The sequence below is a fragment of the Asterias rubens genome, chromosome 16 (genome assembly GCF_902459465.1).
Source record: "Asterias rubens chromosome 16, eAstRub1.3, whole genome shotgun sequence".
Lineage (NCBI taxonomy): Eukaryota > Metazoa > Echinodermata > Asteroidea > Forcipulatida > Asteriidae > Asterias > Asterias rubens.
In genome coordinates this window covers 6,590,258-6,610,370 of record NC_047077.1, presented here as the reverse complement: position 1 = coordinate 6,610,370, position 20,113 = coordinate 6,590,258, and the positions used below count along the sequence as shown (strand labels likewise).

General features: G+C 38.2%; 1 protein-coding gene across 3 annotated transcripts in view; it reads right to left on the bottom strand.

Annotated features, from left to right (window-relative positions):
* LOC117300763 (oxysterol-binding protein-related protein 1-like) overlaps window positions 1–20,113 on the bottom strand; it is a 47,532-nt gene that overhangs the window by 3,004 nt on the left and 24,415 nt on the right. For 2 of the 3 annotated variants that reach the window (XM_033784550.1, XM_033784551.1), the window contains exons 14-22: window positions 16,418–16,594; window positions 15,497–15,723; window positions 8,161–8,371; window positions 6,273–6,370; window positions 4,694–4,870; window positions 3,846–4,043; window positions 2,817–2,958; window positions 900–995; window positions 121–244 (exon numbers count right to left, since the gene is read on the bottom strand). In XM_033784550.1, the coding sequence (XP_033640441.1) occupies window positions 121–244; window positions 900–995; window positions 2,817–2,958; window positions 3,846–4,043; window positions 4,694–4,870; window positions 6,273–6,370; window positions 8,161–8,371; window positions 15,497–15,723; window positions 16,418–16,594 (1,450 nt within the window). The remainder of the gene's footprint in view (window positions 1–120; window positions 245–899; window positions 996–2,816; window positions 2,959–3,845; window positions 4,044–4,693; window positions 4,871–6,272; window positions 6,371–8,160; window positions 8,372–15,496; window positions 15,724–16,417; window positions 16,595–20,113) is intronic. The other variant, XM_033784552.1, reaches the window with a different exon arrangement.

Here is a 20,113-nt window from a genome sequence, read left to right as displayed (position 1 = left end):
AACCAACAGGTTTCAGTGAGAAACAGAAAAATATAACGCTTCTGAAACTCAACATTGACACCAAAAAACGCTTTATTTTTTCTTGTGGGATAAAAAAGCTGTACATGTACATGTACATACCTATGTCCCCATTCTCCATGCAACGTATATCAGGTCTGTATCTAGCGTCGGTTGGTGGTAGATACGACTTCATATGCTCTGTCATCTCATTCAATCTTATTGCAAATGATGTGAAGTTATAATACTGCAACAAAATAACAATCAGTGATTACAAATCATAAGCCATACAAATCTAGAAGAGAAAACTCTATAAATAAGTTATAAAACACTATTTGAAGTTTATAAAGCTGGTAAGAATTCAGGCACAGGACCCAATTTCATAGAGCCGCTTGAGCAGAAAATACTGCTTAACATTTTCCTGCCTAGCAGAAATGAGCAGGATACTGGTCACAAATGGTGCACGTCAGTATCCTACTTCTGGCCAAGGCAATTTTGCTGTGCTTAGCATTTTTTTGTGCTTAAACAGCCCTGTGAAATTGGGCCCTTGTACTTAATGCAAAGTTTCAAATCCTACTCATGGAAGATATGTCGATGTTGTTAAAGCCATTGGACACTTTTGGAACAGGAAAAAAAAAAAAAAAGTTCACAGATTTACAAATAACTTACAGGGTTTACAGAAGGTAATGGTGAAAGACTTCTCTTGAAATATTATTCCATGAAATGCTTTACTTCTTGAGTAAACATTAAATCAATATAAATTCTTGATATCGAGAATTACGGATTTATTTTAAACACATGTTATGCCTTGGATAATACTGTTTACCGAAGTGTCCAATGGCTTTAACGATATACCCTCTCCATCATGCAAAATTTCAACTCCAAACCAAACTGATAGTTACCTGAGATGAGTTTTCCGGCCTTTTTGTGTTGCGCCAAAGAAGCTGAGCATTGTTGAATTCCTCCCCTTCAGGATTTGTTGAGTCTGATGGACTCTGCTGATCAAGTCAATATTATAAGAAATCATCAGATATGAAATCATTTATACAAAATCATTTATGTTTCTTATAAATGAGTTTTGATCAATGAGATGAAATTCAATTTGTCTTTAATATACAATAACAGAGTACATGTAGGCCTGAAATATTACACAAAAAGATCACTAAAATATGACAAAATGGGTTTAAACAATATTTCAGCCCCTACTAAAACACTTTTGCTTCAATGTTCAAAGGAAAGTTTGACAGTTTAAAAAGTCAAAAGATTTGAACCTGCGCAAGATTTTCACAGCTAAACTCTGAAAAAAAAAAAAATTATCATTCTTATTTATTTGACCACAACATCACAAATAAATGTTAAAAAATACAAACAAACCAAAGAACTGTAAAACCGACCCACAAAGAACGAAACAAAAAACAAAACATGTAGGCCTAGCCAACAGAAACATACAGAATAACAAAGTACAAATAAGATAAGATGACGACAGCAGAGCACCTAGATGAACCTAGATGAATCTGTCGGTAAGACACTGCGCTAGAATTGCAAACGTCTTGGGTTCCAATCCCACCAGAGTAACATGCCAGTGAATTTTTTTCACAGGACTTGGGGGAAGTACTGAGTATACAGTGCTAACAAACATCGGTGTATGGGTGAAAAAAAAATTAATAAGATTATCATCGTAGAGAAAATGAGATAAGAGTGTATAAAGGGAGTATGCAAGTACATGTACAGGAAGTCAATCTTGGGAAGGACACAAGAAAAAGGACCTGACAAAATAAGTTAAATTGGTGGGTGGGTGGAGCGCATAATATTAATAACAATGTGATTGTAACATTTAACCATAACAAGGTTAAATAAAAAGTACATTGAACACAATAATAATTTATTAACTTTTACATTGCGCCCATTCCATAAAATGTACACAAGCGCATAACAAAATAAAATAAAATAAGATACAATCCTAAAAATTAACCACCCAAAAAGTTACATAATAACTTTACAATCAAAGTTGAAACAAACACAACAGTAAACCGCAACCAACATAGAGGGAAGTGAAGATAACAGTTTGGTTGATTGTTGGTTTACTCCCTAGTTTTTATGTACCAAGCAGTATGTTAATCAAAATAGGCGGAGCTTAAAATGCCATTTTATTATTACATTAAAACCCTGAACCCTCTTGGGACGGCCCCCTAAACAATTGCTTATCACTTAGTCCCAACATTTAACTGGATGTGTCTAGCCACTGTCACTTATAAGTAATCATGATGCTTTTTAGCATTACGGCATCATAGAATACTCATGAAACTATTCTAAATAACCTTGTTCACAATCTGCCTCACTATCAAAAGCAGAGCTCGAGATTGGAAGAAAATCCAAAAGGTTGTAGGGCTTGTAGCCAACCATTTTTATTGAACAAGAAATTTTGTACAAGACAAGAAAAATGAAAAACTAAGGACTAGTCCTAGGAGATATACAAATTGCATGGATAGTCCTTTGTTGGGACGAGTAACTGGTCCTATCTCGAGATAAGACTAGTCCTAACTCTTTGTGAACTCCACCCCTGGAACAGTCTGAACTCAGATACATGTAGTCTGACATTTCCTATCCCTGGCTTGTGGAGGAAAGGTTAATCAGGCATGATACTTCAGAGAGGCAACGGAGGCAATTGCCTCCATGCACCTTGGTCATTGCCTTGGTGCCCTTGACATGCTCCTGTAGAAATTTACAATTTCCTCATAGGGTGCCCTTTACCAAGAAGAAAATGCCTTGGTGCCCTTGCCCTTTCAAAAACGAAGCATACAGGCCTGGTTAATACTTACATGTTCTGAAGGACTTCCAGGGCTATGATTGTGAGAATGTCTGTGTTTCTTTTCCTCCTTCTTGGCGCCATCATATCCATCTGGGCTCATGGCATAAAGGTACTCCGTCCATTTCCCAAATAACATCACAATCTTCTTGTCTCTGTAAGGATTAACCAGTAAAAATAAATCAGATTAATATTGTCTTAGTCTAAACCCTTGGTGTCTCAAGGAGGAATGGTCTAGTTCAAAGGATCTGAGCTCTGGCGTTATCAGCAGCAGAGTGTGGGTTCGAATCCTAGTCCTGACACATGACACGTTACCTTAATTTTCTTTTGTCAAAAGTTTGGAAGGTAAAGCATTCTGCTCTACCAGCCACGCTCCTAGTGGATGGTATCCATGCCTACGTCCTTAGCCAGGGCAGCCAGGTGATCGCTTCAAGTACATGCAACTTTTTATTTCAGATATAAAATATCAAGTTTCCCTAGTGGTTTATTATTTGACGTTACAAACACCACTTAACTCTAACATTTGCACAACAGAGCTTTATCTCTAGTGAATCTCAAGTGTTATTTTAATGACAGGTATTTGGAGTTCAGCTTTAACTATGAGACTCCTAGAAATTGTCTCCTCGGGGAAACCACGGGTACATGTAAATGTAATGACACAGCAGGGCAAAATGTCTTTACTTGCAGGTTATAATAAGGGAATCAATGTGTGGTGAATAGGTTTTCAACTAGTGGTTTAATCCCGATGAGGCCTGGTTCTTGATAATTTGCACCTGTGCTTTTAAGACAGTTTCTTCATTCCTATTGGTCGAGAGCAAAGGCTGAAACAGTTGTGCCACATCACAAGATACGCGCGATGCGCACAGCATTCCCTTACAAGGAGTTGTTTACCCGAGGATACACACCCACATGACGCGCTCTCCACCAATAGGAATAGCGAAACTGTCAGAGGTATTTATGAATAATGATTTTGGGTTGAAGTTACTAGAGTGGGATTTGAATCAACAACATCAGTTTATAACCAATCCGTTTATTGACTTACTTTGGGTTAGTGATGTATCCCTCTACCTTGTGTAAATCCCTGCCGAACCAGCCGGCTGGTTTGAACTGTAGGAAGCATTTGTGACCTGTCTTGTGATTGGTTAACTCCAGTAGACCATACATCTCAATCCACAGCTTACCAACGATGAGGTTGTGAAGACAGCTGCTTGGATTGTGCCATGTGTACGTTTCATTGTATCTTGAATCAAGACAAATCATGGAAAATTAGAAACTTTTAAAGCCTTTGAGAAAAACTCTGCTAGGGTTGAAACGTCAGGCCGTTAACTGTTTAAAAAAACATTTCATCAACATTAACAACATTAACAACTAATAAACAGATATTTTGGGTGAACAAAACAAATAATTTACTAGGGCAGGATTTTAACAGGGGTTACAAAGTAGTGCTCTAACAACTAAGATATCTAGCCCTTATCTTGGTGGTCTCCCTATTTTGTCAATATCTTTGTTTCCCATACAGTTTCCCTTGTGGTTTTATATGGGAATAAAAGAGTGGTGAACATGCTCAACTTTCGGGTAGCTCCTTCAACTAGCCAGTTCTTCAATTATTAAGTACCCTAAGGGCCATGTCACACAAGGCAATGATGTACAGCAACCATTTCTAGTTCTCGAAGAAGGGAATCCATTCACATTAGAATATTTACATGTTATTCTTGGGGATCATAGGACATTGTCAGAAAAATTACCAATTTGCAGAACAAGTTGTCCTGTAGGATTTGCTGCAGTTGGTTATGATTGCCTCTAAGTAGCTTCGTGTGACAAGGCCCTAATAAATAACAAAACCGACACTCTTTTAGTGTTTAAAAACCGCTATGCATAAGTTTGACTTACTTTGGTATTGAGATTGTAACAACTCCCTTTGGTATCACTTCTAAGCTTTTCCCCCAGAACTTGAGTTTAGGGTAGATAGAGCCATGGAATTCAAAATATGGCGAAGTACAATGGAAGGCGCTGACTGGAGGATGGTGGCTAACTTGCTCCAATACTATCTTAATATCTAAGTCTTCCCTGTAATTGGAAACAAATTATTATCATGTTACTTATATCAGGCATGATATTTGGTCCTTGGAAAAAGGTTGAGACAAATTTATTGAATACAAGGGCTGACCATGTTGCATGGTGTAGGCTCTAATGAGACTTTTCAGGCTTTTTAAAAACAATTTGTTTAGATTTTTCAAGGAGAACATCGGAAATCATAAATCAAGTAGGACGAGTATCATGACTGTTGCTGGTAGATAAACTCTGGTTACAAATAGTTATTTTGTGGAGTGTCGATGGTACATGTACATCAATGGTGTCTGAAGCTTTACATGGTGTGGAGAATAAGAGTAAGTAAACTTGCGGGTACAACAATGAGTAACATCTCTCCTGACGACGAGCAGGTTCGAAACGTCGAGACCAAACAGGCTCTTTTCAGAGCCACCACTCCTTCAAAAGAGATTTTACTCATGGTTGTACCCGCAAGTTTACTATTCATATTTATATTTGTAGTTACTCGTACATGTACCATGTACATGTTTCATAGCTGCCAACCTTTGCATCTTGTAACTAGGGAGGTTTTGCCATTAGTAATCACATGTACATAATAGTCAAAGATGTGTCTCTAAGTGAAACCTAAAGAGTTAGGATGTGTGGCTCATCGTGAAAAACATAACAAGTATCAGCCCCATCCAGTATTATTAATTAGGGAATAACAGTGTTCGTACCCGGTCTTCACTGCGTGGTAATGACCGGGTTGGTGGCTGGCGCTGTTAACGGACCGAGCCGGAGGCGAGGTCCGTTAATAAATACCTTTTTTAGCAAATTAAACGGCTACAATTGTCCAAATTTTGTGACTTTTCTCTCGGCGGTACTTCCAGACATGTTCAGGGGCCATATTTGAGCTTTTGATGGTTCCCATCTCTTTCGTGCGTTAATCACATTACTGATCTTTGAGACCAGTGACTCATGATCTGTTCAGCGCCTTCACTGGCGTCAAAGGAGGCAAATGATTGGACGATAGCTGTTCCTTGTGCATTAAAACGCGCGCATGAGCTAGGCGTCAGTTTATACGTGCGCACATATTACACGCGCGCACTCAAAATTGATACATTTTCAGCGCGCGTACGCGTAATTGCGCGAAGTTGCAATGAAACTAACAGGGATTTAAATAAGCGTGCGATACAGTGCAACGCGCAAGGTTTACACAATGTATGCTGATTTAGTGGCCACTTATTCGCTATTTTCCAAAGCCGGTCTTTATACCACCATTAACACTCTCACACGTGACCGGGTTTTGACCAATCAGAGACGTGAAACTGTCCAAGATATTTATTAATAAACGATAATTTGCAATTTAACTAATGGCTCCATGTTAAAACGAGTAATCCGTAAATATTAATAAATGCAAAAGAAGGAAATGAAGGAATACCTGATGAGTTCGTAGGTCTCTCCAAGTAACGGATTGAATGGTTTACTAAGCCTGTCTAGATTGGAAGCACCGGCTGCCATTACAAAAGCTGCAACATACTGCAAAGATAAGAACAAACACAAGGTAACAATGTAATACCTTCTCATTTTAATATTGGAACTTTTAAAAGGCAACAAGGCAATGCCCAAAAGGATGGGAGCAATTGGGGACATGGAGGCAATTTAGGGGGGGGGGGATTGAGGCAAGTGGGGGTATGCTCCATTAAATGTGTCCGGTCGGTCCAAGGCAACAAGGCAATGCCCTGAGATATGGGAGCAATTTGGGACATGGAGGCAATTTCAGGGGAGGGGGGATTGAAGCAAGTAGGAGCAATAAGAAGGCATTTAGGGACATGGAGGCAATTTCGGGGGGAGGGGGGGATTGAGGCAAGTAGGAGCAATAAGAAGGCATTTAGGGACATGGAGGCAATTTCGGGGGGAGGGGGGATTGAGGCAAGTAGGAGCAATAAGAAGGCAATTAGGGACATGGAAGCAATTTCGGGGGGAGGGGGGGATTGAGGCAAGTAGGAGCAATAAGGAGGCAATTGGGGACATGGAGGCAATTTCGGGGGGAGGGGGGGATTGAGGCAAGTAGGAGCAATAAGGAGGCAATTGGGGACATGGAGGCAATTTCGGGGGGAGGGGGGATGGAGGCAAGTGGGGGCAATAAGGAGGCAATTAGGGACATGGAGGCAATTTCGGGGGGAGGGGGGGATTGAGGCAAGTAGGAGCAATAAGGAGGCAATTGGGGACATGGAGGCAATTTCGGGGGGAGGGGGGATGGAGGCAAGTGGGGGCAAGTGGGGGCAATAAGGAGGCAATTGGACAAAGGAAGGCCTTTGTGTTGGCTTTCCGTCTTACCTGTAAATCTAACTGATTGTGGGGCATTGTCAACAGCTGTAGTGCTTCTTACCAAGTGAATTTTTATGGTCAATAATTTTGAGAGTACAGTAATTACAAAAGGTATACCCTCCTCTCTAAGTGCAAGATTTGTTGTGTAAGTAGGCAATAAGTGTTGTGCAAATGGACTTACGTATTTGCATAAAGTTTTTGATAACGTTTTGTTAAATCAGTGACCGGGAGTTAGTGACGGCAGGGATGGATACGGTGTGCTGCCAATGATGGTATCGAGGCTGCTGTACTCAATCAGGCAGTGGACACTATTGGTAATTACTCAAAATAATTATTGGCATCAAACCTTTCTTGGTGACAAGTAATGGGGAGAGGTTGATGGTATAAAACATTGTGAGAAACAGCTCCCTCTGAAGTGCCACAGTTTTGGAGAAAGAAGTAATTTTCCACGAATTTGATTTTGAGACCTGAAGTTTAGAACTTGAGGTCTCGAAATCAACCATCTAAACGCACACAACTTCATGTGACAAGGGTGTTTTCTTCTTTCATTATTATCTCGCAACTTTGATGACCGATTGAGCTCAAATTTTCACAGGTTTGTTATTTTATGCTTATGTTGAGATACACCAACTGTGCAGGCTAGTCTTTGACAATTACCAATAGTGTCCACTGCCTTTAAGACAACAACTCTTTTTTTTTTTTTTTTTAGATGATCTTCCCATCAAGGGTACTCAGCAAACCCCCACAAAGGGATACTAACACCAAGCTGGCAACAGCCAATCTCTCTCATATCATACAAACATCGGTTTAACGTCTATGACTATAAACTGCACAATCCAAGAAATTGTGATTCATAAACAAGACGACAATACTGATTCTAGTCATTGTGAAATTAGCAGCTAGCTTGGCAGGATTTGAACCCACAACCTTGTGACTGCACGTCCTTCAGTCTAACTGAACCAAGTTGGCCTTTCGGTTGTACTTGTTTATAGTCTCACCTTTATTCTCTCCACTGGGTCTTCATTCATAGCTGCTTTGTATAGTAACTGGCAATGTTCTGTGTATTCACAAAACCTTTGTAAGAAGCTGAGCGGTTCATTGAAGACAACTGGCATAGTGATTTTGGAGAGTTCCTTCCCGATGCACTGTTTGAGGACTGTCCATAGACTAAACTGATCCCTCCGTATCATAACAGCTGGAAGTTGAGTCCTGCAGGAAAAAATATTTAACAACATTGTTAAATGCTTCGCCTCGGGTGCCTTTTTTCCCCTCGGGTGTACAAAACGCCATGGACCCCGTCACAGTGTGCAACAATTGTATACTGGCCTCATTGAGTGGTGATCAAATGAAAAGTTTCGAACCTCACGTCATGATGTAAATTGCCACTTCCAGTGCATAATTTGTCTACATCCACAACATTTGATCACATCATTCTGAGAAAAATAGGTTTGTGCATTCTTGTTCAGGGATGTTTTGGAGTTCAAAAACTAATGGGTCTTCACATTCCCAGGAGGAATATTTTGTCAGAGAAAATTTCAAGTTCAAGGCCATTTTGATTTAATATCATTGACATTTATACAAGCAAGTTGCCCAACCGTTTGAAACCATTTAACTGTAAGGGCTGTGTAGGGTTGCATGACTATGCACAGAAATAGCAGTATGCATCTGTACATGTACCACATCACAGCAGGCTGGAATAGTTTGTCATGTTATGAAAACCTCAGATGATGTTACATGGTCGGACAGTAGGAGGGTTGACTGTGTACTTTGTAGTGCATTCACTTCTGAGTATCATGTTACAGGCTGGCACAGCACATGCAATGCTACAAAATACCAGCAAAATCATGATACGTATTGACATGTATAATATTGTCCTTTACATGTAGGAATGGGCAGGTTTGGCAACTTTGAGTGGAGCTTGAAAGTAAGCCAAAAAATAGTATATCTCTATATTTGATATTGTTGAGAAAAAATATGGGAGGGGGGGGGGTAAATTTTCACTTCCAGATCATGTGATACACAAGGTTAAATCCAAGGCCAAAGAAGGGGGTCCAAAAGGTTATTAAACCTAAACATGTGACTACAAAAAAGAATAATGGCAGATTTGGAAGGCTTAAATGCAATTTCCTTTCCAAAGACACCAATTTCAACGAATTTTACCCAATGGTTACCAATTTATGGTCGTTTAAATATCGATAGTCGGGCACATTTTGACCGAAATCAACGAGAAAGAGCATGCCGTAGTGCAAAAAAAACCTATTTATCGGATAGAGCTGAAATTTGAAATTTGAGCTTGTTGAGCCACAATTACCACATGAACCAAATTTGAAGAGGGTAGGGTTTAAAATTGTATAGATTTGAAACGGAATGACACGAAAGGAACTATGCACCAGGCAAGGAGTTCAATTCTAAGAGATGCAGTACATCTTGGCAAAGTAAGGGTGTATGTGTGAGAATAATCAGAAAGCCTGGTTTCACGCTCAAACACCCTCCCCTAATAGAAGGAACAAAGTCCGACAGAGTGATGGAACACTTAATGTGTCATGGAAATATCTGTAGAGGGGACAGAGGCTGGCTTCAGACCTGTGGTGAGATATAGAGGCAAGACCATCACCATGACACTTCGGCACTAAATCTAATAAAGATAAATGACAGGTAGAAATGAACAACAACACTCCATTAGGGGATACATGTCTTTAAAGCCATTGGACACTTTCGATAAACAGTATACTTCGTGTATCACAACTATATAAAATAACGAACCTGTGAAAATTTAGGCTCAATCGGTCATCGTAGTCGGGAGAAAATAACGGAAAAACCCACCCTTGTTTCCGCACGTTTTACCTTGTCATGACATGTGTTTAGAATAAATCCGTAATTCTCAATATCTAAGTTTTAACGTTTTCTCAAAAAGTAAAGCATTTCATGGAATAATATTTCAAGAGAAGTCTTTCACCATTACCTTCTGTAAACCCTGTAAGTTATTTGTAAATCTGTGAACCTTTATTTTTTTCTGTTCCGAAAGTGCCCAATGGCTTTAAAGTGAGGGTATGTACATGTTCCTTTGGTAATTACTCCAAGAAGTAATGACCATAAAAACTTACTACATGTTTATGTAGGTAAAAACTAATATATAAGAAGCATTGCAGCCGTTGACACTGTTTAACATTTTGAGAAACAATTCCCATAAACAGGTTAAAAGGAATGGGATTTTAGAAAGAGGGATTCAAAAACTTGAATCTGAGAACTGCTTCAGCATGCATGAATTAATGTAATTCTTGTGTTCAAATTATGCACTCTCTCACAACATGTTTTAAAACATACTAAAACAATTATTGTTTACATTTGAAAAAGAAGAAATTATGACCAACACAAACAAAGTCAGAAATTTGTTTAGCTCTCAGGACAAGTTCAGAAGTATGTTTCTTAGCACATCGCCAACCGCTTTAATTCTAGACAATATGTACATCGCCAATCGCTTTAATTCTGTAGACATCATGTACATCATGCCAGGCTTTATCATGGGCTATAGATGGAAATGAACTACTAAGTAGAATTGATTAAGTAAACATTTGTTTTTTTATCTTAAGTGCACTATGATCGTTTATCTTGTTTACCCAAAACAAAATCATAATTTTAAGTACCAAGATTACAACAGGTTGTTTTTTTATTGTTACATCAGAGCAGCTAGGCGAAATGGTTTACATAATGGAATGCTACAGATGTACAGTACCTGTTGTTTTAAAAAGGGGTAATTTTCATCAACAAATTTGAATCTGAGACAGGCTTAAAAGGCATTTCTTTGCTGAGCAAAAATTGAATGGGGGCACCAGTCACGACAATGCTGAAACTTAATGCAATTTTTGGCTGGTAACCCATTTCTATTACACAATGCTTTTCTTAACAAGTTTTTCCGATTACAGGTTTTTTGAAATTGGGCCCAGATGGCGTCACATTTAAAATCTTTGCACGGTGCGATTCCAGGATGTACACTGAAGTAAGCATGACAATGCTCAAAACTTCCTTTCAAAGCAACAAAGACCTATTTTCGTTATCAACAAACAACCACTAAGCTTGACCTTTGCCCTTCCTTTCCCTGGATGATTCTATGATCACGTTTCATATGGTCAACAAATTAAACGTGACAAGACATTATAACATAGAGGAACCTGGGTTAGAAAAATTAAACTTAAAGAGAATTGTATGGGATTAAAACTTTAAGGAAAACAACCCAAAGGAATTATTTTAAAACTCTAGGAAAACAACTTTTCATTCTGAATTACTGACAGGTTTAAGCATTAGCACTTAAAGAACCCCCAAATCACTTTGCTTATTTTTATTGACACAAGTGAAATACACAGTTAGTGTACGTAGTATGAACTGCAAAGGATAATATAGTTGCCAAAAACATGAACCCTTATAATTGATGTAGCACTTTGTGGCATGCTGTCACCAGGCGGTCAAGAGCGTTGCACTCGAGCTCCTGTGACTCTGATCAGTGGGTCTTGGCACGTGTCCTTGTAAGCTGTCCTTAAAGCAAGACACTTAACAATTATTGATTTGTCCTTCTGAAGAAAGACGTAGGTCCTGTGTTTTTGTTTGTTGTAATGTAAGTAAAATAAACCAATAAATCTTGCTAACATGTACACAATATGTATCTTTTAAGAGAAGGGGTTTTATGTCACAGTATTTTTTGCAGATTGCTTTTACTCATTCTACATGGTTAAACCTAGTACACTGTATGACTCCTTGTTTTTGCCTTTGGAAAATAGATCACTACAGGGTCTACCTTTGGAGTAGTAGAGTAGTAAAAGCATTTAAAAACTGTTGTTGTGTTTAATTATTAATTCTTTATAAATTGGTTTTCTTTCATAGTGGAACTTCCTTTGAATTTCAAATGAGTGCATTTTCTTCTGCTTTTGGCTACACTACATTGTAAATTTCTTGGTTCAAAACAAATGCCCACATAAATACAAGCATTTATAACTAGACATGATTACATTTGTGCACAAATGCATAGCTGTTTCGTCAATAGAATTTTCAAATTTCTCAACTGATTTTGATTTTTTTTTTTTTTTTCAAAGCAGTTTGCCAAGCCGCATAAAAAAATAAAAAATTCAGATTATACCTTGTTCAGTTAGCAACTTATGACTTAAAGGTGCAAAAATTGAAAAAAATCATAAAAAATCATGTTATGACGTCATCATGACGTCACTTCACAGTTCACAAGAACTTTCCATTATCTAACAACCTGCAAAGTTTCAACATGAGCGTATTATTGCTTCTAGAGTTATAAACGTTGAAAAAGTGCACCTTTAATGCCATGTCGCGTGACCCCCCCCCCTCCCCGATGACGTCATCAATCTGAAACTTCACACATAGGATGCCTGGCTGATGATCAACATGTGTGTTCATTTTGAAGTGATTACAAAAACTTTACCACACACATCTTCAAATTTACAACTTTAAGATGACGTCACGTGACAGGTGATGACGTCATCATGACGTCATTGTGTTATGGTCATCATTGTACCATTGCCTTTCATCACTGAAAGTTTCATTGTAATTGCTCTTTAAGAAGTATTCAAAAAAACACGAGTACTAAAAAATATATTAAAAAAACATAACAAAAATAAATAAAACTCTAACAAAAACAAGAGCTTATTTGCAGCGCTCTGCTACGAAACAGCTAAAAATCAATTAGAAGTAGATGGCACCAGCATGTTGGGTCCATGACAATGCGTCACTACCACCTAAAATTGTCAAAATTTTAAAGCTTTTTAGGGCCAGGGAATGATGATCAAAAGGATTCTTGTTTTTACGTTTCAATTTAATGCCTTTATAAGTATGTAGATTCTAAACCCCTAAAAGACCATTTGAAGCGGCCAGAAACGGCTTGAAACTAAAATGCCTGTAGCGGCCAATCGGCTGCAACATTTAACCTACTTTCACTGAAACAAAAGTAAAAGTCATGTCCTGAATTTACATATTTCCAATATTTTCCATGTTAACATGTCATATATTTCTTTCAAAAACACAACTGAATTTTGTTTCAGACAATTTGTTCAGACAATTTCGCATGAAAAACAATTGTATTATAAACTCTTTCTAGGGTTAATCATAAACCGGTAAAATAATGATTGACAAGAAAAAAGTGCATTATAAAGGGTACCACTTTTCTGCTGGCATGATATCAGTTTATTCCAATGGTTGCAACCTCTTTTAAAGGCAGTGGACACTATTGGTAATTGTCAAAGACTAGCCTTCACAGTTGGTGTATCTCAACATATGCATAAAATAACAAACCTGTGAAAATTTGAGCTCAATCGGTCATCAAACTTGCGAGATAATAGTGAAAGAAAAAAACACCCGTGTCACAAGAAGTTGTGTGCGTTTAGATGGTTGATTTCGAGACCTCAAGTTTTAAAATCTGAGGTCTCGAAATCAAATTCGTGGAAAATTACTTCTTTCTCGAAAACTATGGCACTTCAGAGGGAGCCGTTTCTCACAATGTTTTATATCATCAACCTCTCCCCATTACTCGTCACCAAGAAAGGTTTTATGCTAATAACTATTTTGAGTAATTACCAATAGTGTCCACTGCCTTTAAGTATGTAGTGTACATGGAACCACCCCTATATCAAAAGTCTCTCCAACATTCAGTATTTTGATGGGATTTCCTGGCTTAAACAAACAACTTTTACTTTGGATTAACATTGACGATCTTGACCAGCTAGTTTGTCTTCTTCTTTTTAATTTGTAACATGTATAATAAATTGTATTAAATTTCTTCTTTATAATGAACAAATATAAAGTAATTGACTTTTGACCATCAGTTATTGACCTACGTACATGTAGCACCAACCCACAACTTTGAAAAACATTGAGAATCTGAATGGACCTCACTGTGGAATTCTCTGCTTTTGACGCGCGCAAAGCACAACACATGGGCTGAACATGTCATAATTCTAGCAGTCATGATATTTGACCCAGAACTCTAGTTTCTCTCACCTTTAACATTTTCAGTTACATGTCTGCTGGACCAGTAAGCTTGATGGTGTTTTAGTAACCACAAATAATTTGTCCTGGTGTTCCTGATGGTATAGTAGATTATGACTTCCTGTCTAAACTGATTTTAATGCGATTTTAAAGCACCAGCGGATGATTTATGGTGCCTGTGATTTACTAGTTATATTTCTGAAACATTAAATTTAATAAGTTAATAAATACACTTCGACCCAATATTTTTTGCTGGTACATGTATATTGGGCATTTTTAAGGGTATTTTGTTTTCAAGGCAATGGACACTATTGGTAATTACTCAAAATAGTTGTTAGCATAAAAACGTACTTGGTAAAAAGCAATGGAGAGCCGTTGATATTATAAAACATTGTGAGAAACAGCTCCCTCTTAAGTAGCGCAGAAAGAAGTAATACTTTCCACTGAAATATTTGAATTTTATTTTGAGACATCAGAATTAGATGCGAACTTACAAAATTATAATTTTTGGTACACTTAGTTATACATTTTGTTTAAAATTTTGCTACCATGGGCAGCGCGCCATATTGATACACCTCGTCAGTAACCCCTGGTAGAGCTGTACTGAAAACAAAAACACAGATTGGCACCCAAGTTTGCGTGGAAGCGTGTTTAAAACTTTCAGGAAGAGTATGTCAAAACGCAAGTGTCTGATGCAATTCTATTTCAAATGAATCATGTTTTTACATGGTCATCCTCAACTGCATACAGTTAGATAATCACAAGATGTAAGAAGAATGAGAGGGGACCAGTTGCTCTATGAGTTAATTCCTCTTTTGCGGGCTATCATACTTGTACATGATCGGCAACAATTGCTCCACAGCACCTTGTAAAACATTACATGGTGCTATCAGATTTAGGTCTCATAATTCAAACGTAGGCTCACATCTGGCAGGAAATACTGTATGTTACAGCGCCAAGAGCGTCACTGAGTGACGGACATGTGCGCTATATAAGAAGCCAGAATTATCATTATTATTACTTGAACGGTGGATCTGCCCAATGTGGTTTACTTGGTGTTGTAACAGCAGCAGTACATAGCTTTTTAATCTGGCGCATTCTAAATGGTTTCTTTATGATTTTTTTGTGAGTTTTATCTGAAGTCCCCCCCCCTAACAACCAGGTCAGGAATTTCATCTTTCAGAGGGCAAGGCCATTTGTATTTTGCCAAGGGCACTTCCATTGGAAAATGTTGAAGTCAATGGGAAACTTCTGAAGGGGCACCAAGGCCAAGACGTGGGCATCAGAGGCTATGACCTCCCTGAAATTCCAGGCCAGAACAATAACCCTGCTTACCTTGCACAGCCTGGTATTACTATATCTGTCGTTCCATTCGCAATCGTCTTGGACTCCTCGGACATCTTTTCTTCTTTACTCTTCTTATCTGACCTTTGACTTTCAGGGGTCGAGTCAGAGACCTGTAACCTCTCTAGGGAACTCTGCATCCCGTCCGTCATACTGTGAAAACTGTCCGAGTCACTCAGGGCGTCGGCAAAATCAAGAGATGCCCTTTCACTCAGCTCCTGGGAAGGTGAAAAGCACAAAAATAATTATAAACAACGATATAGGGGCTTACAAATGTTGCTCGCGTTTCTCGTGTTCAAATGGTCAAGCGCTCTGATGAGCAGAGTGCGGGTTCCAGTCCTGCCGTCGATTTCAACAAATTTTTTCTAACTTAGGATTAATCTTAGGACTAATGGGACGAGTCCCAGCATTGAACTATAACATGAAAGTCTTAAGATTAATCCTAAGTTATGACTAGTTACTCGTCCTAACTCAAGATAGGATTAATCCTAGTCTTTCGTGTGAGGCTGCAGGTCTTGATGCTTATAAGTGTAAGACACTTAACCATTATTTGTTTGATTGCACCCCAAAAAAAGCTCCAACAACAGGATGAGAACAGCAGCAATTGAAAGAGAACAGGACCCAATTTCATAAAGCTGTTTAGCAGAAAATTCTGTTTAGAAAAATTTCTTTGCTACACCAGAAATAACCGGGGAAATTACCAGTCGCATCTGCACGGTATTCTAGCTGGTAACCTAAGTAAATTTTTGTTGTGCTAAGCAAATTTACCCCTATTACAATCTGAGGACGAGGCAGCCATGGACTCAAGTTTATGCCGAATGATGAGACATAAAGTGTGAAGACCGTTTCAAGGCAAACATGTACATTTGTATACATCTTGAATTAAATCCTGAACATTCATTTCTAATTTACCTCAGCACAAGGGTTTTCTGCGTTGCTGGCCTCCGTCTTGGCATCATACAAACTCCCACTGTGAGAAGAAAACTTGGACAGTTGCTCCAAGTTGTGATGTTCCTGTGCTAAGGCCTGCAGGCCATCCTGGAGGATACGTGACTTCTCTAAGGCTTGGGAGAGCTCGAGTTTACGCAGCTGGAAAATAAACATCCAAAACAAATGGATTTAGAATCACTATTCAAACATGTACATATTTTTTTACATACTGTAGACATGGTAGATAATGATCAGTGAGGGTATCGGTTTTTTGTGTACCAGAGCTGCAAACCTTGCATCTCTCAGCCAAAGAGATTTTGTGCAACAATCGGGGCGATATTTCAAATTTACTTTAAAAATACTTTGATTATATATTTGTTATGATACAAAAACATACAATTCTTAAATGACCAGTTACATTTCCTGCTAGGACTATTTCTGGAATTAGGTCTCTCTTTTTATAATTTATGTGAATAATGATGTACATGTACATGATGTCAGGTGACAGTTGGTCAACATGTTCCTGGCATCACATGGAAAGTACAAATCGTCACCTCAGGTCTACATTGTACATGCTCATAATAGTCAAAAGGTCACTAAATGAAAAACTTGTATTAATTTGAAAGATAATCAAAATCAACACATAAATGTTTAACTAAGAAAAAGAATCTCTTTTGGCTATAGCAAATACTTGGAAGATCACTCTTGATCAAATTGCACTAAATGACCTTAGCCTCATTCAGGCAAAGATGCACCAAATTAAGGTTGGCAGTAAAAATCTCCCTTTCTGGTAGATTGTGGAGGCACCAGTGTTACACCATTTAACAACATATCAATTAAATGACTTCAATGTTTGTGTAGTCCTACGCTCTGAGTCTACCGGCAAATGTGAGAAATTAACTGTGAGTTATTAAACATGGTCAATCAGAAGAGGGTTTAATAGTCGGTAGATCTTGCCTGACTCTATTACTGAATTGAGACAGAAAGAGATGTTACCGGTACACATTTATAGTACATAAAATATCCATTTCAAACCAGTACAAGAGGAATCTGTCGATCTAAAGTATAGTCAAAGTCAAGAGAATAGCCTTTGAAGCTCCTAAATGTTAATGGCCAAAATGTTAGTAACATTACAACACCCGAGGACAGGTTACAGTTCTCTCCAAAGAGGATTTTAAATCTGGCTTTCTCAGTGTTAAATACAAATCAAATAAAATATTCATTATGAATCATGGACTAGTGGAATTACTAGTTAACTAAATACAAGTAACTCCACATGTTGGCACAGGGAATAACAACATTATTCATTCTACAAAAGGATCTCCACAAAAATGAACCATGATGTAACAATTCTAGGCAACATGCAAAGTGACATATGACCTTTCCCAAACAATCATCCATACCCAATCAAGACAATGGCTGACCATACCACCATGACCACTTGAAACAAACTCAGGTCTTTCATCCAAAAGATACTCAAACTGGAATAATGGATAATGTGTCCTTGGATAATATCATTAGCACATGTTACACATGATGTCAAATAATAAATAACATAAATCATTCTTTGCTAGACCAGACTTGGGTAATCACTTTCAATTAAGATACATGTTCATGCAGCAATGGACATTAAAGGCAGTGGACACTATTGGTAATTGTCAAAACAATTATTAGGCCGAACAAAATAATAGTTGTGTTTCCGGTTACCCGACCGTCCCTAGAAAATCACGCCGACCCTACATGTTTTTATTAATAAAAACGATCTAAAATAAAATCTTATGGTGCCGACCCTGAACCTCATTTTCGTGCACATCGTCCTGGATTTCTTCTTCGTTTTTTTCCTTTATTTTTTTACTCATTCAAACATGAATGTCGGACACTTCGAACCTTTTCCATTTCGTACCTTGGTCACTTCGATCATACCACCACGTAATTTCGTGAGCTAGCTCCTACAAAAGTACAAGTCGTTCCATTCCGTCGGCAAATTCAGTTGTTGTGTTACATGTTCCATCAGTGTGCTTAACTTGCGCAAATTGAAGATATACCTACGCAAATTAAAACATTTACGTGCGCGAATGTGCACAATTTTCAACTTGCGTGATTACTATTTTGCGCGGTTCTGTGACGTGTTTGGGCTCGTCGAAAAAGGAGCGTAGGGGTGTTTCAAAAATTTATAATGCCAATTAATAAGCTAAATCTGCAGATAAAGTTGTAATTTGCAGATGAAGTTGACATTATAATTTCTGAAAGGGTTTTTTTGTGTGCGTATTTTCAATTAATTTAGGCTCCATTAATAATGAGGAAAGTGTTTTGGAAAATGTTTGACTTGACGTCACCTCCAAGTCCAATGACAGGAAACTTTTCACAGTTGGGTACCAGGCAATGTAAAACGTTGGTCAACATGAGTGTGTTTTGAAAGCTCACTTGCTATTGGTTGTGAATTGCTTGGTGAGCACCGGAAATCAGAGAAACAGAGCGCCCGCTAGCGTTCGTTCATTACAAGCGTGTACAGTTTTTGCCGTGCATACTCGGAACGTTGGTTGTGTGTGACCACGCAACACCAATGGTCTAGGAACCTAGACTATGCTTCTGGCTGCAAACACGTGTGATACCACGACGCTTTCGATCGTGACTCGACTGACTGCTCGAGGCCGTGTGTTTCCTCGCAGTATAGTTTGCAAGGCCGTTTGCAACATGGCGGCACCGGGGACAGGAGGAGTGTTCGCGTTGACGTGGGATAGATGCTCCCACAAGTTGACCACTACAAACATGATGCGATCGTTACCACTTGAATCAACAATAAACTCTGCATTTACATTAGGACACCCGGACACAGAAGACAAAATACAGGCCTTCGCAAGTACATCAACTACCAACTTTACAAACAAATTTGATGTAGACTTGCTACTTACATTTTTATCTGTTCTGTTGCTTATTATATTACGTATTAAACGTGCAATCAATTATTTGTGTTGGCAATGCATGCCAAAATTTCTCAAGGGAAAAAAGCAAGGGCACAAACAATGCATTGAGGGGTGTTAATTTAGGACAAATCTATACATGTTCATGGATGTATTGTGACCAACACATTAAAAGAAAAATATATGCATGATAATAGAAATATATTTATTTCATATTTTAAAGTATCTGGTAGTAGTTGTGGTACAAATGAATTTTATATTGCCATTTATTGTCTTTTGTGTATTTATTAAGAATGCTGGACTCTGATGCTGCAAGGGATCTTGCATGGTGTTACCACAAACCTCACATCTTTCACGGATTGTATTTATTTATTTACGTACATATTATAAAACAGCAATAAAAACATGTTGGTGTTATTTGTCTTTGAAAGAATGGTGACATGTTCTTGTGTTTTTATTTGGACTCAAACCATCCACTTTCTACTGGTGTTAAGTCAGATACATGCATTGAATCAGTGAATAGACAGTGCTGATAGGTACTATTGACATACAATAACAAATTTGACATGGTCAGTCTTTAAATTAAGTGCGCAAAAAAAACCATTTAGGAACATTAGCCTACCCTAATTTTCGGAGCCATAAAAACTTTAAGCAAAAAAAAAAGATATTACCCCCCTACCTACCCTATTCCCATCCACAGTGTAATTGGAAACACAACTATTATTTTGTTCGGCCTTAGCATAAAACCTTACTTGGT